Here is a 14,976-nt window from a genome sequence, read left to right as displayed (position 1 = left end):
GTAAATATAAAAAAAATTCTGCTATCTACATAAAATTCTCTGAAGATTGACAAAAAAAACAAATAACCGAAGGAGCTCAAGAGATTGTGGTACGAATATATTGCAAATATCGGACGGTGTAAGGTAAATAAGAAATAAATGGGGAATGTGTCCATAGGCGGATTCAGGGGGGGGGGGGGGTTTCGTGGGAATAATTTGGTTGATTATATAGCAATCACTGAAGCGGGACCCCTCACCCCCTTTAGGTCAGTCAGCGACCCCCCCCTTTTTTTACAGTTTTGGATCCACCACAGGTGTCCATGGAACTCATATGATGCCCCTCTTGCAAATCATATACAAGTTATAAAGGGACATAACTCAAGAATGGTAAAAGTAATGCTAACCAAATTTGTATTTGATCTGAGTTTTGTTGTAATAAGTGTGTATAAGTTACATGACATTTGGTTGAGGCAAACTAAGCAAGAGAACAAAAACGAAAAATTCCACATTTTCTTTTTCATTTGTAAAGGGGCATAACTCTAGAACAGTAAAAGTGACTGCACAACCAAAAGTCAAACTTGATCTGCATTTTGTTGTAATACGCATTGTGCATAAGTTTCATAACATTTGGTTGATGCAAACAAAAGTTCGAGAACAGAAACGAAAACTTAATTAAGAGAACGGTAAACTATAAACGGACGGTCAAACATTCAGACGGACAAGGATAAAACTTAACGTCTCATCCGCTAGGGCGGGGGCATTAAAAGCAACACACAAAGAAGAAATCAAAATGTTGTTGAAATGTTAAAATGAAGATTGTAATGCATTTAAACCTAATAAAGATCCTAGTGCACTGCATATATAACTGAAATGTGTAACTAAATGCCCTGAAGAATTAAGATCATCGCATGAAAAGGTTTCCTCAAAGAATACCTGTAGGGTAACGCTGATGTCCTAGGTATATCTATTCACTTCTACATCAGATTAACTTCTTGTTCCTTGAACCGACCATACATTCCTAATTATAACTTAGATTTTTATAATATGTTCTCAGGTTGAGGTATACTTAAAAAGCCAGTGGTATATTATCCAAACTGCCACTTTATTCCTGTAAACTACAGGTATTCACACTTCAGGCTCTGAACAACAGCGGTTAATAGCAGTGTTCATTATTTCTTTCTTATTGTGTCTCCTCTCATTAAACTAGATACAAGAAAGAAGGTTGAACCAAAAAACAAAAACAACAAAAAATGGTCAAACAATTACAACCAATTCATAATTATAAATGGTGAACTATTAAACTCAACAGTTCCTGAACTTCTACATGGATAATAAGTTTAGTATAATATGGCCAAACTATATGACGGACGTAAGTGTAAACTGATGTCACGTGTCAAGTATAACATGCTGTAATTAATATGCAAGTCATAAAACATACTCTTTTACATATATTTTTTATTCTTTTGAATCATTGAACACATAATTAACATTTCAGAGATCTCAAACATATATAAATCATAACCAACTAACATTTGTCAAGTTTCTGACATTAGCTAGGTTGACAAAAATAATTATTAAAATATAATATTTTTTCAAGTTATGCAAAGAATGTCTTGTTTAACCATATGGATATTTTCCGGAGTATACTGAATTTCGTTATATCTATAACAGTTAAAAGTCGCAAGACCAACTATAAAATATTTTGTAAATCATTTGTTACTGAATGTCATGAAACATGTCTTAATAAAGCATAACGCAAAATATAGACATGAAGAAAGACGGACAACTTTGGTTTCGGGAACCAGATTATCGCGAAATACGATAGTCAGCTACTTACCACTATAGGAACAGGAGCTGTCTACCATTTTGAACCCCAAGACATAATTTTTTTAATCTTCAGATTTGTGCGTAAAGTTTTGTGAACATTTTTTTTAATTTTATCTTTTTGGACATTGTGTTGTCTGTCCTTCGATTAAATTTTGTTGTTGTTCCTTTTTGGCATATTTTTAAAAGAAAAGTTTAAGTACTTATTTTAACTGACTTACTTACATGCATCATAAGTTTTATACTTTTAAATGCATTGCTAACAGCTATTTACATGTGTTTTCTGAAATTGTAATGTTCAATAATGAAAGTGAATGTGCATTAACATAAGTGCATGTTCAAATGATACATATGGGTGAACTCATTCATAATGTTCACATTCTTGCTTATTTTCTGTAAATAAGATATACAGGTGAAAGAAAAAAACACTCTCCCTCCAATGGGTCATATGAAACTTCATGGTCAATGCAACTTGTCCCTATAAGCAACGGCGCGGGTTATCAGCTTGATGAATACATTGGTATGTTTTACTGCAAATTTATGTTTTACCTAAAGTATAAGATGACAGGTGCCCGTGTATCATAAAACATATTTCAGTAGGTATGTGATGAAGTTAACAGGTACTAAAACTGAAGTTATAATCAGTACACCCTGTTATCTGATATTTCATTGTCCCCACCCAACAAAATGTGGACAATAAATTTATCAAAATGTGTAGAAATGAAATATATACAGTGTCAATGTGAAACATGATAACTGAGATCTTACTGTAATACAATAAACTTTGAAATAAAATAACAACTTGAAGCATATTTACAAATTCATTGCACGTTTAACAATATCACAGTTCTGTTCAAAAACTCGACTTCACAATAATTACTAGCTGACAACAGGACAATCCATTGAACCTTCTAATACTGCTCGTTTGGATACTAAACTCCAGTCATTAAAGTATGGAGAACATGTCATTTTGAGCTGCCCTAATCGCCATTTTCCAGTAAATAAAAATAATCCTGGTCCATGTTCGACACCACACCGTCTATGTCTTGTCATTGTTTCTGTAATATAAGGTCCATTTCTTCTCTTTGGGCCCTCTATTAAAAGTTCCCTGTTTCTGATAACTTTAGATATTTTGATGTTGATATCAGTTTGGTCCTGTATATGTTTTACGTCATTCATGGACCCTACAATCACTGTAAAAAATGCGGAAAACTGAGTTAATAATTGTTGATCGTATTGATAAAACCGTGGCTATATTTAATTACAATAACCTTAGTTACTTAGTCCAGTTTAATAGTTGTACTCGTTGTGTATCGCGTCCAAATGATTCATATGATGACAGATAAGACAGGCGTAGAGATTATTGGAATCATACATGGTTATGCTAGATAAATGTTTTTTAAAACGCCTATCGTCCAGCGACAAATATCACAAGAATAATAAGGACGAATTCATGCTGATATTTAATTTAATTTATGAGAAAAGATGAAATTTATATTAAAATGGTGAAATGGTAAAAGAAGTTATATAATATGGTCTTGTTTGAAATTATGCCGACTATATACATTGGAGGCGGACATGTAACAATATGCGCCACGCTTCTGTAAACAGCATTGCATACGCAAGCAAGCGATGATATCGAATTCATTGTATATATATCCCAACTTTTCTCACTCAAAGTATTTTTTCATAAGTGTAGATTATTTTAAAACTATATAAACATTTTTTTAAACATTTTTCAGCCTCAGGATAAAACATATTTCCGTGTATTCACAACTTATTTATGACATAAAACATGATGTAAAATATTATTTACATTTGTATTATAAAATTCGATGTTCTTTTTATTTGTTTATGCTTCAGTAAACTTAAAAAGACTGAATCTGCATAGGTATTACAAAAACATACGTCTTATATAACATATACAGTGAAATGAACCCTGAGTTATGTCAGATATGTATATACAGACTTTATAGTCTGGTAGGTTTAAGGAAAAGATGACATTTTGTTTACACACGACATTCTACCATTAAATGAAAGATCCGATTTAAAGTCCTTTACTAAGAGGATCCCCTGATGATAAAAATCTCATTTCTTATGTTACTTCAAAGCTATATGACGATTGAGAGAAAAAAATAACCCATTAAGAGAAGCAAATTACAGAATACAGGGAAAGAGTTGGGTTCCCTGGAGACAGTTGTCTTTTTACTGTTTTGTACTCTTACTTACCGACATCTGAGTGGGAACAGTATGCTTGTATAAGCTCTATGTCGGTACATGGTCTACATTCTGAAACAAAAATAAAATTAATTTCTGTATGATATTCTGACTACGGACTTATTTGTTTTCAATTAGTTCTGAAGATTACTATTGTTATATAATATTATTAAACTTCAACAACAACACCCACTTCTGATTCAAAATCTGCAACAGAGGCAAAAATATTTACAACGCCCCCTAAACAAACTACAAAATTTTACTCTTAATATTTTTGTTTTATTGTAAATCCTGTTATATTGTATGATTGTAATGCAGTCAAGTTAAATTGTATAACGATGGCGCATAAGGAACAGAGGATGAGGCATATACTTTTAACAAGTCCAACTCCTAACGTTGCCTTATTGGATTCCCCCTTTTTTCCAAGAAGAGGGGTTCAAATTGAAGACTTTCCAGAAAAAAGTACAATTCCACCAATATATCCTTGGGGAATTTCAAATTTTAAATTTAATTGAATTCTATCAATTCCTTGTAAGAATTAGTCGTTAATCTATCTTTAGTTACATCTCTCTAAAATGACAGAGGTAAATAGATACCGGGTTTACCTGTATCTGATCTTTTGTTCATTTTGTTTAATATTCGCTATCACCTAGGTCATCTTGTAACTCAAACTTAACAGAAAAGAATATCGCATGCCTGATGCATTTAAAATGGGAATATCTTCTATTTTATTACTTTGTATCCTTTCTAACTGTTACAGTATAATAATACTGTTGACTCTCAATGTCTAGTAAACATTTTATGATGTGATATTTATGACATCAAGGACGACCATGACGAATTATTTAAATTTTTCATATTTAAATTTACATAGAAAAATAATAATGATAGAGATAAAAGTGCCCATTTCAATTCTTTCTGTATGACATAAAATTAATGTAGAGGAAAACTGAAATGGATGGCCAGTAATAATCTTCTTTTATATTTTACAAATCTTTAAAAACAAGTTATAATTCAAGTTTGACAATTTAACTGCTTAATGAGAATTCTGGGATCGAATTCAAAGTGCCAGGGTCAAACGCTAAATTACATAGCTAGCTAAAAATGCTTAACGAATTGTAAAAATGAATTATCTTTTAAACCCTTATGAATAAATCATTTCATTTAAAAAAAAAAGATTTATCCTGTTTATTTTCGTTTAACAAGAATGGTTTCTATTGTTTCCAATAGAAATTTCAACAAGATTAAACACAGTAAAATCACTAGCTTCTTTCAATTTTAGACTTTGACAAATAATGCAATTTTAGAATTAAACAAAGCGACACTAACTCACTAGCAAAAGAAACCGGTAAAACGCATATATTAATGAACATGTAACTAATTCAAGTGCAGAATATTGTTAACAAGATAATTTCTGGAATAAACACCTATAAAATCAACAAACGTAAAGATCATCTGGAAATGGTGTGACCAAATGATAAATATCACTTCAAAACGAACTGGCCATACATTATTTCGTCACAGGCAAGTCATTAATGAAGATCTATATGCATTCTATAACGATTAGCATTAATTCAATGGGTATAAAATAAAATACCTCCCTATAGTTGCGGATCAAGGGGACAGGGTGGTCTGATGCCCTGCTGATGGCTGCAAACGGGTTGAGTTTTTAGTCTACAGAAAGTACGAATCAGATTTAGAAAAAGAAGATTTATTCAATTTACTTCTTTTCAAGAGCATCTAAAGATTTTGTAACTTTTTTCGTTACTTTTTTCAATCAGATCTTCCACGGGTCATTGCACATGTATTCATCGACTAACTTTATTTCTATATTCCAGCATGACATCGCAAATAACCATGCTACATTAAGTCTCAATAAAAATGCTCAAAATAAGCCAACACTATAAAAGACATTCTGACCCACAAGAAATTAATGGTTATCATAAAGAATCCATTTCAATTGCATTAAAAACTTTATTTGAAATGGAAATATTCACGGAGATTGATTTTCCATAGGGGACAACGATCATCTATTTACTGTCACCTGAAAATTAAATACACTTTTTTATTATGAGGGAGATTTAAAACCAATTGGTTGTTCTTAAGTTGTTTCTTGTCAAACATAAGGTTAGAATTGTGATAGTCAAACTAACAATTGTACAGGTTAAATTCTCATTGAGAACCATCATGTCATTGTTCTGTCGACATGTTTCGACACATCGTTATACCCTCAATAGAAGATTACCACTTCTAATTTAAATAGTTTCCCAATTTAATTAAAAACCTTAATGTTGACCTGAACCGATTTTATTAGAACACCTGCATCAAACACTGGACCGTTATATCAATGTTTAAGGGGTATATTGACTTAAAAGATGCATGTTCTGTCGTATACTGGAATTATATAAAGACTTGCGAGGTATTAATGTAACTTTGTCGAATTACTTTTGTATGCATAACAAGAAATTATTGTAAGCGAAATTTAAATGACTAGCCATTAAAACTGATCAACACTAAACTTCAAATATTAAACAGTACACGTTCTCCAAAAATTAGTATAACGATTTCTTTTGAAACTAGAAGTATACAGTTTTGATATATGTAAATACGAAACTATTTGATTAGGTGCTATGAAATTTTTGTAAGGTGTCAAGAACGACACTACTTACAAGAGGCAATTCGAACGTCTTTCAGTCTTTCATACAAATCGGTACAAAATAGAAATTTTAAAGAAGTTTTTGCTTACCTTCTTTTGTGTTGTACACAAGTTCTTCGTTATTTTTTTCCATTATAAATTTCATGTCAACAAAACTAAAGCCAGTAGATTCAACAGTTCTTTCTGGTTCTAGAAACAAATGGATGTGATCACCAGACGACGTTATACATGTCTCGTTAGTCCTGCCGTCTGCTGCTACAAGTTTTTTTAAGCCGGCAGGTCGCTTATAGTTTACACTGTATGTAGACTCATTTGGAAGTTCTTGTGAAATCTGAACTCTTGCATTTTCTGCATGTAAGACGAAGCACAGCCTAAATTCTCCACGGAATATTGGTTTAAAGTTAATTCTGAGGGCGCCTCCATAAACATTATACCATTTGAAACTACCTTCATTACACACTGGCTGTACTTTGCGCACTGCTCGGACATCTGAATACTCCTCGCTGAAAAAAGTTTAAAATATGTTTTGTATATTTACATCATCAATCGTTCACACTACATTCACGCTATCTTATATAGTATTTATTATTAAAAAGCTATAACAATAAAGAAAAAAAAAGTACAATTTTTAACCAAGTAGCCAAATAGGAGATTCGGAAACAAGTTTGGAAAATCTTTTATAAATCCGCCTCCCTCAATCAATGCATTGAGGCGGATTTATAAAGCATGGTGACCGTTCATAACAAAATATTACTCCATGCAATGGCTCATCTGCTTAATTAATAATGATGGTTATTTTTTAGATAATGTCCAGTGTCGAAACTTCCATAAAGCCAAATGTTTGTCTTTGAACAAGGATTCTTGATATTATCATGAATTGCAAGCCTTTTGGTATAGTTTGTCTCGCTAGAAATAAGGATCAAGTACGCCTCTAATGTACCACTACACAGCTACAGGTATATCATAAACCATTAATCATTGACGGATCCAGGGGGGTTCCGGGGGTTGGACCCCTCTTTTTTTAAGGCCGACCAATGGATTTGAATGGGAACATATAGTTGGACCCCCCCCTTTGTCCTGGGTTGGGAACCCCCTTATTAAAATGGTTGGATCCGCCCCTGATAAATATCAGTTTGTATAGCCTTTCCACCCAATTTAGGGCAAGACTTATTGTTGTGTTTCATACCCGTTCATGTGTGTTTATGCGTATTTTGCATGTCAGACGATGGGGTTAAAGTGAAAGTCTTTCCAACTATAGTTGGCTTATTACTTTTAGCATGGATCTAGGGTAATTGGCCTTTCAAAGCACTCTATTGATAATCAGTACATATACTTTACGTTTGTAGAACATCTATAGACTATTAGTTATATACAATTGTGATATCGAAATAGTATAAAAAATTGGGAATATACATTTTCAAGTATATTTTCAGAGCTTCAAAGTTGGAGTTTTAAATAACTGACAATGCAAAAAAAAATGTACAGATAAAGTACAATGACAATGATTACAGAGGGCAGTATTTAGTACGTTAACTCGAGTCTACTTTGCTTATATCTACGAACAAAGTTATAATATAATATGTAGTTATAGACTTAAACAAATGTGCATGCACTGAATAAACTGCAGAAAGAAAGATTAATAAAAACGGCTTAACAGTGGAATTTAAATTGTACTATTTTTTTTGTCATTATACAGATACAAATGAATAAATGTCTCTGACAACCAGATCCATCGGTAGCCGTGTATCTACGGAAATGTCAGTATACGGAGAGTGGCTACTGATAACATTGATGTTGTAAATAAAGACAAAGTTTACACCGATAACAAAATCCTGTACTCGTGCTTACATACCCTGCTGTGAAAAATAAATTAGATATAGCTTAAGTACAGAAGAACGTTTTAATTCTCTTATTCCTCCGTTGTCGAGGAGTTTTAAATAAATCTTTACAATTCACTATCTCTTTCGTTTTGCTACAAATCCTTGATAACTATGGATTTTAACAAATTGCCACAATATCCTGGGCTTTTTTCAGTCATCCCTGCTTAAAATTTATTCTTTTAACAAAATTCGGATTACATTTTAAAGACCCATAACAATTTAATAGAAGATAGCCAGGAGCATGTGGTAATCATTGCCATCGAATAGATTTACTTTGCTTGGTTATTTGGAGTGATATAACCCTATTCAAGTATGTTTTTATCCAAGTGTACCCTGGGTGGTCAGATCTGCTCTTTAGCTTAGTCATATTTATGGCAAGAATAAATAATAAAAGACGCGTTTCGTGTTTTCTTATTATTATGTCTTATCTGGAGACAATAAAAGAAGTGTTTGAAACTTTTCTTTAAATGTCCGGCTCAATTTCACTACAGATATCATTTACTTTTGTTTAGCTGTTTCTAAAGATTTTTCCTTTTTTCATATTGTTTGATGTGCGTGCTTTTGTAGACGAGTGATTCACAAAAAACTTCCCTTTTAATCGTTATCACTTCTCTTTACCTTGAATATCCATTTTTGCAAAAAACTTATTAAGCATGTGTCAAACTAAAAATACGTCTTTATCAGTTTAATTAAGCAAAAATGTAATTATCTCCAAAATAGTATACAAATTGTATACCTGTCCGACCTTCTTCGCAACTACGTTGTTTGAGGAATGTTTAAATGGATTCGAAATGAGCGAATTGTCATTGTTATTCCAATTTAAAAAAAACTTCATATCAAAAGAAAGTTCCAAATTTCACAACAGAGCATATTAAAAACCTCCCAAACCTCTCAAATACGTTAAAATAGATAATACAGAGAATTGCAGAGCCGATTTGGTTCCAAGCCTATTGACCTCCAATTATAAACTCTTAGCACGATTTTCTTCATGTACCATTAATTTGAATTACCTCCGTAAGATTTAAAGGAGATGTAAGATAATTTGAATTTCTTCAGTAAGATTAAAAGAAGATGTAACATGTATGTCAATTAGACAGCACCCAACGACATAAACAGGTTTTTTTTTCTGGGGTGTGTGTCTTGTGTTGGTACGACATATTTTTTTAATCCAATCTGATTAAAATTCAGATCTATCGCATTATTTCGACTTTTTCATCAGATTTGGTTGAGCTATATGACATATCGGCCCTGCTTTGCACGGTAACTAGCGAACCTAACTTATCTTGTAAATTCGCACAAAAAAAAAGGCTGGGTCCGATAAAAAAAAACCATGAGAGTTTGGCCAAAGATTTATTTATAACTATTAATCGCTTTCCTGGTCGATAGTGTGTATAGTCGGATTGGGTGTTTATTTGTCCAGAAAAAAAAACTACGTACGCTATTAATAGAGACCTAATTACAGATTTGTCCTGTATAAGACAGAGTTATGTGACTCCACTGTGTCTATAGAGAAAAAAATGATCAGATTTTAAGGACAACGACACCGTAAAAAATATCTCATCTTTAACGAAACTGTTCCTTATCTTTATCTATATTTTTGTACAAATTGCCTCATAATTTCACCTTATCATTGACTAAGATAAACCTTATTTGCATCTTTCTTAAGCTTGTTATTACTTATCTAAAATTAATGTAGCAGAAAGAAACGTACGCTGTGATGAAAGTGTTTCTAAATTTTATTACAGCATTATGCAAGGAAGATTCTTAAGTGAAACTTGTGGTTACTTGTTCCTTACTCCTTACTCCTTTATAACAGGTGCGTTCACTAAATAAAAAGTTCGACGACATAAAACTAAACACAACACCCATACTTTACATATTTCAATCAGATCAAAACATTAGAAAGAACAGCAAAGTCTTGCTCCAGGTACTTTTCTGTCACTAATATTAAGCAATCTTTAATAAAAGATATTTTCAGACTCCTTCCCCCTTTCCCTTGCAAAAAGGATACATAGCTTGATATTGGGAAGGGACTTCTTGAAATTCTAAAAGTACGACTGTGTAAGTACCAACTATCGTTTTGAAAACAATTTGTCTAAAATGAATTTATTAGACACATTACCCTTTCCCCACTCGATGCGATTTACATTCGCAATATTGTAGACTTCTTTTTTTAAAATGTATATCCACATCCCCTTTCTTTTATCGAAATATCTTGAAGTTGTGCGAGACGTTTTATTCACCGTATTGGAATAGATGGTAGTCATGTCTAGTGGCTTGGTTGATTTTTCGAGTTTTTGTTGGACGGGGCAGTATAGCACTTGATATCAATGAAAAACGCTAAAACCCTAATTTGAAAGTCAGGTATAAATACTCGAACAACGGATCGCCAGTTCAATGCACATAGAGGCGCTTGCCACATGAACTTTGACTCTTGAGGCTCACAAATCAAATAGATTTGCTTTCATTATATTTGCATGTTTTTTTTTCATTTCTATTTGGTAGTATGTGCATGATGCTGCATGATTTTTTTTTATGTGATAGTAGGTTAAAGAGCTCACCAGAGCTCATGTTTTGTCTGTTGTTATGTATATACATGCCGACTCTAAATAAAAATGTACTTACTTACTTTAAGAGATTTAAAACATAAAGGAACATACAAAGAATAGCCACATCCATCTGAGGCCATCATTGCCTGAAGGAGTTGGATTTTTAAAATATATTTACTGGTTTGTAAATACTGACAGTTCGTACGTCAATTTGACAAAATATAATTTGTAACTCTAGTTTGTGAGTATCTCAAAATGCTCAGTTTACTAACACTAGCAGCAAGAAATATCCATAGATATGAATCTTTACAGCCGTAAGAAAATATCACTAGTCCGTAGATGACTTCTTATAGGCATGGACGGGTGGGTGGTGAGAAGGGGTCTTATTTTTCTAAAAAAAAAAAAAACGAAACCTCTGGTTTGTTTTTTCCAGTGACTGGAAATAATATCTCTTAATTCTTGTAATCCTAGAAATTGATATTGTTACTTTGTACTCGTCCTAATTATTAGTTCGCTGCAGGTTTTAAGTAGTCAACAAATAGACGGCCAATTTAAGGAGGTTAGGACATCTATTACTTAAATCTGTCCAACATGAAGTAATAGTCAAAATGAGGGAAGAGGGAGTGGGCTTGTTCGACTTGTTTAACATTTGATTTATGTTTTTTTTAAATGCATATTAATACTGTTTATTATAATTAAAATTAGACTGTTATCGATAACTTTTCAGATCATGAGTGGAATACAACGCACAGCTTTTATTCTTATTAACAGAGACATATATACACATGTGTCTCTGTTATTGATAAAAAAAATCAAATTATAGTTCATTTGTTTTTGAATTTTGTTTCTGAAACTAGACTTCTATAATTTTAGTCAAATATTTTGACACATAAAACTACTTTGTAAAAACTGGGATGTGATTTTACACACATTAAGTTGCGATAATAGTTTTAAAACTTATTTGCTGAAATTAAAAAATATAAACAATGTTTTACTCCACTTAGTTAGAATACGTAATGTAACAATAAGACTTGAAAAGTCATTAAAAAGAAATTGAAGTTGTAATAATTGATTCTCTCAAAAAATAAAAATAATTCGATTTCTATGCACTCATACACATATATAGTTTGATTGCACTAAGTTTACAGGTCGGTTATGACTGTAGACATCTTAAGGTGAAATTTTAATATCATATATATATATAGGTAGACAATATTTACTTACCTGATAGTACAATCACATTTGTAGCATATATTCTGAGCTTCAACTATAGATATAATAAGATACAGAAAAATAAATGTCCAGTAGATAGCCATGCAGGCCATCATCACTTCTAATAATGTTTTACATAGTCCTACATTTTTTTAATCCGTACTATACTAATGATATCGTAGTAGAAAGTGTTTACTCCGTTCGAGTGACAAGTGGTTGAACACCAAGCCGTGAACCAATAGTTGTCGAGAGTGACACGCGTAATCACGCAAGTATAAACACCATGGTCCAACGACGTCTTCCACGTGACTTTTAAAATTGTCGTCTGCCAAAGAAATGTCAAGACGATGAAAGTATTTTAATATTTATGTACAAGTTGTGGTATATTAACGAGCCCAAGGATATCACGGTGATTAGAAATCTTGTCATGACATAAATAATAAATTTTAATGGTTTTTCCAACAGATCTTTAAAAAGTGGCGATCAACAAGTGATATACGATTTGTTTAAACATTCTTCCAAGTGTAACATTATGTTCAGATCCTATCCACTTAAGTAGAAATAAACCAACTGCCTTTATGTAATCTTAGCTGATTAAATATAAAGAGAAAAACTAAAGTTCTGATTACCTTAATCTACAAGTTTCGTGTAAATGATTTGCACGTAAGAATGTCATGTACTCCTTTTATGCAAATACTCTTTTGAAATAGATAAGCTATTAGCCTATATAAAAATAAGAAGATATATTAATATAGTATGATAGTAAATGAGACAATTCTCGAACAGAAAACAAATGACAAAGAAGTTAACAACTACAGGTTATTGTACGGCCTTCAATGATGAGCAAAACCATATGCATGTTTAAAATTATGAGCAACGTTATATTTACATATGAATTAACTGTATTTGAATATGTTGAAGGGTCACAATATCTTATAGATGTTGCACCAACTGAAGAATCTATGGACAATGTTTATCTATATTGAGAGATATTCAAAAGTAAGCATCGGACATGATACATATTTGGTTTAAAAACTACCTGAATCAAAAAAACATATCTGTGAAATGCAAAATAATCTATATGTTATATTTTTGAATAACGAACACGTATCTATATTTATATCTAAAATATATGTCCTTGTACCTACTTAAAACATTGTATGGATTAAAACTTAACCATGGACGCATGTGATCGGGTATTCCATCTATGATTGTAAAAATATAATATTAATAAGTTAAAATCTGATAAATTTGTTCTTTTAAATTAAAATCCACATCAGTTAATATCTGCATTCCTGCATCAAAGTTTGCTTACTTGATTGCAAACCGGTTTCTCTGTTATTTACAATCCAAGATGACAAAAGACACCCTAGCACCTTATCTGGTTTTGAAATAATATTAGACCTGAAAAAACTCAAGGGATAAATGTGATATGTCACTTATTCCTATAGGATAAAGATAAGATAAATTTATTTTATTATAGTGTCACATATTGATTGTCATAATAAAGTACACAATATACATATCATCACAGAAAACATTCAATCAATACCCAGCCATAAAATTGACTTATGAGACACTTTTAAAACTCAGAGTATATTTACACTAAATTCTTATAAAAATCTGTATTAACACTAATTTACAAATACGTTATCTGTTAAATAAAAACAAAATAAACTTGGCGATTAAAAAGTAATGAATAAAAATAAAGTAAAATAATGTTACTAGATCTATCACAGTTAATAAAATAGCAATCCATTAAATAAAAATACTTCAGTATAAAGTTATAAATTAAAATTAAAGAAAAAATCAGGTTAACCTTAATCTTGTTTTAACACTAGTTAAAAGTGAAAAGTTTTCGGCGTAAAAAGAATTTATGCAGACTCTTACAAAAATATTGCTGTATTTCTTCGCAGTTCATGATATTAACAAATTGATCATTTAAACTCATACTGTTAAAATTTTCAATATATTTAACGCATTCAAGTAAAAAGTCATACCTCAAATCTGAATATAATGGACATGTCATTAGAAAATGTTTTTCTGTTTCTATTTCATCTAGTTCACAGTATCTACAAAGTCTATGTTCAAGCGGAGTAGGCGGCCTGGAGTAACGCCCGGTCTCCAGGGCTAGCGGCAACTAGTGTGGATCTAGCCGGCGTTAATATTCATGAAGCTAGCCGTCAATAATATTCATGAGATCAAAACCGCGTTCGATGAAATGTTTTGGGTAGTTATTAGATTGTGACAATAAAATAACTTTTGCTGTTAATATCCAATATGGTTATGCTATTTATAGCAATATAAAGTAATTAGGAAATAGTAAGCCAATAGGTGTCTTCTGCAAGGTCCGCGTCATTTAAAATGAAAGTAAATGAAAAGTTTAATTGCATTGCCTCACACAACACAAAACAATTATGAACATTAAAATGTTGTTATTATTGAATCAATGTAAACTATAGTAATTAAAACAAGATGATTAAATATAGGGTAATTAAATGGAATTAATTGTCATATGGGCATTCCATAATCTGTTCGTTGTTTACAAATATAGTCCCATTCTAAAACTAAAATATACAATACATATGATAGTATCACACAATTAAAAAGATCAGAAAAACAAGAAACATAGTTTATTGAAGGAATATAATAAACAGAA

At 31.7% G+C, this 14,976-nt stretch overlaps 1 protein-coding gene across 1 annotated transcript; it reads right to left on the bottom strand.

Annotated features, from left to right (window-relative positions):
• Positions 1 to 1,417: 1,417 nt before the first annotated feature.
• Positions 1,418 to 12,846, bottom strand: LOC143045487 (meteorin-like protein). The gene is made up of 4 exons (XM_076218023.1): positions 12,330 to 12,846; positions 6,767 to 7,179; positions 4,033 to 4,092; positions 1,418 to 2,996 (listed from the first exon to the last, which is right to left on the bottom strand). Exons 1-4 carry the CDS (start codon positions 12,431 to 12,433, stop codon positions 2,683 to 2,685), a joined length of 891 nt encoding a protein of 296 aa, XP_076074138.1. The 5' UTR covers positions 12,434 to 12,846; the 3' UTR covers positions 1,418 to 2,682.
• Between the last annotated feature and the right edge of the window lie 2,130 nt (positions 12,847 to 14,976).

This window comes from Mytilus galloprovincialis, chromosome 9, assembly GCF_965363235.1.
Source record: "Mytilus galloprovincialis chromosome 9, xbMytGall1.hap1.1, whole genome shotgun sequence".
Classification (NCBI taxonomy): domain Eukaryota; kingdom Metazoa; phylum Mollusca; class Bivalvia; order Mytilida; family Mytilidae; genus Mytilus; species Mytilus galloprovincialis.
The sequence above is the reverse complement of the archived record's forward strand: the minus strand, read 5'-3'. Positions and strand labels throughout refer to the sequence as shown.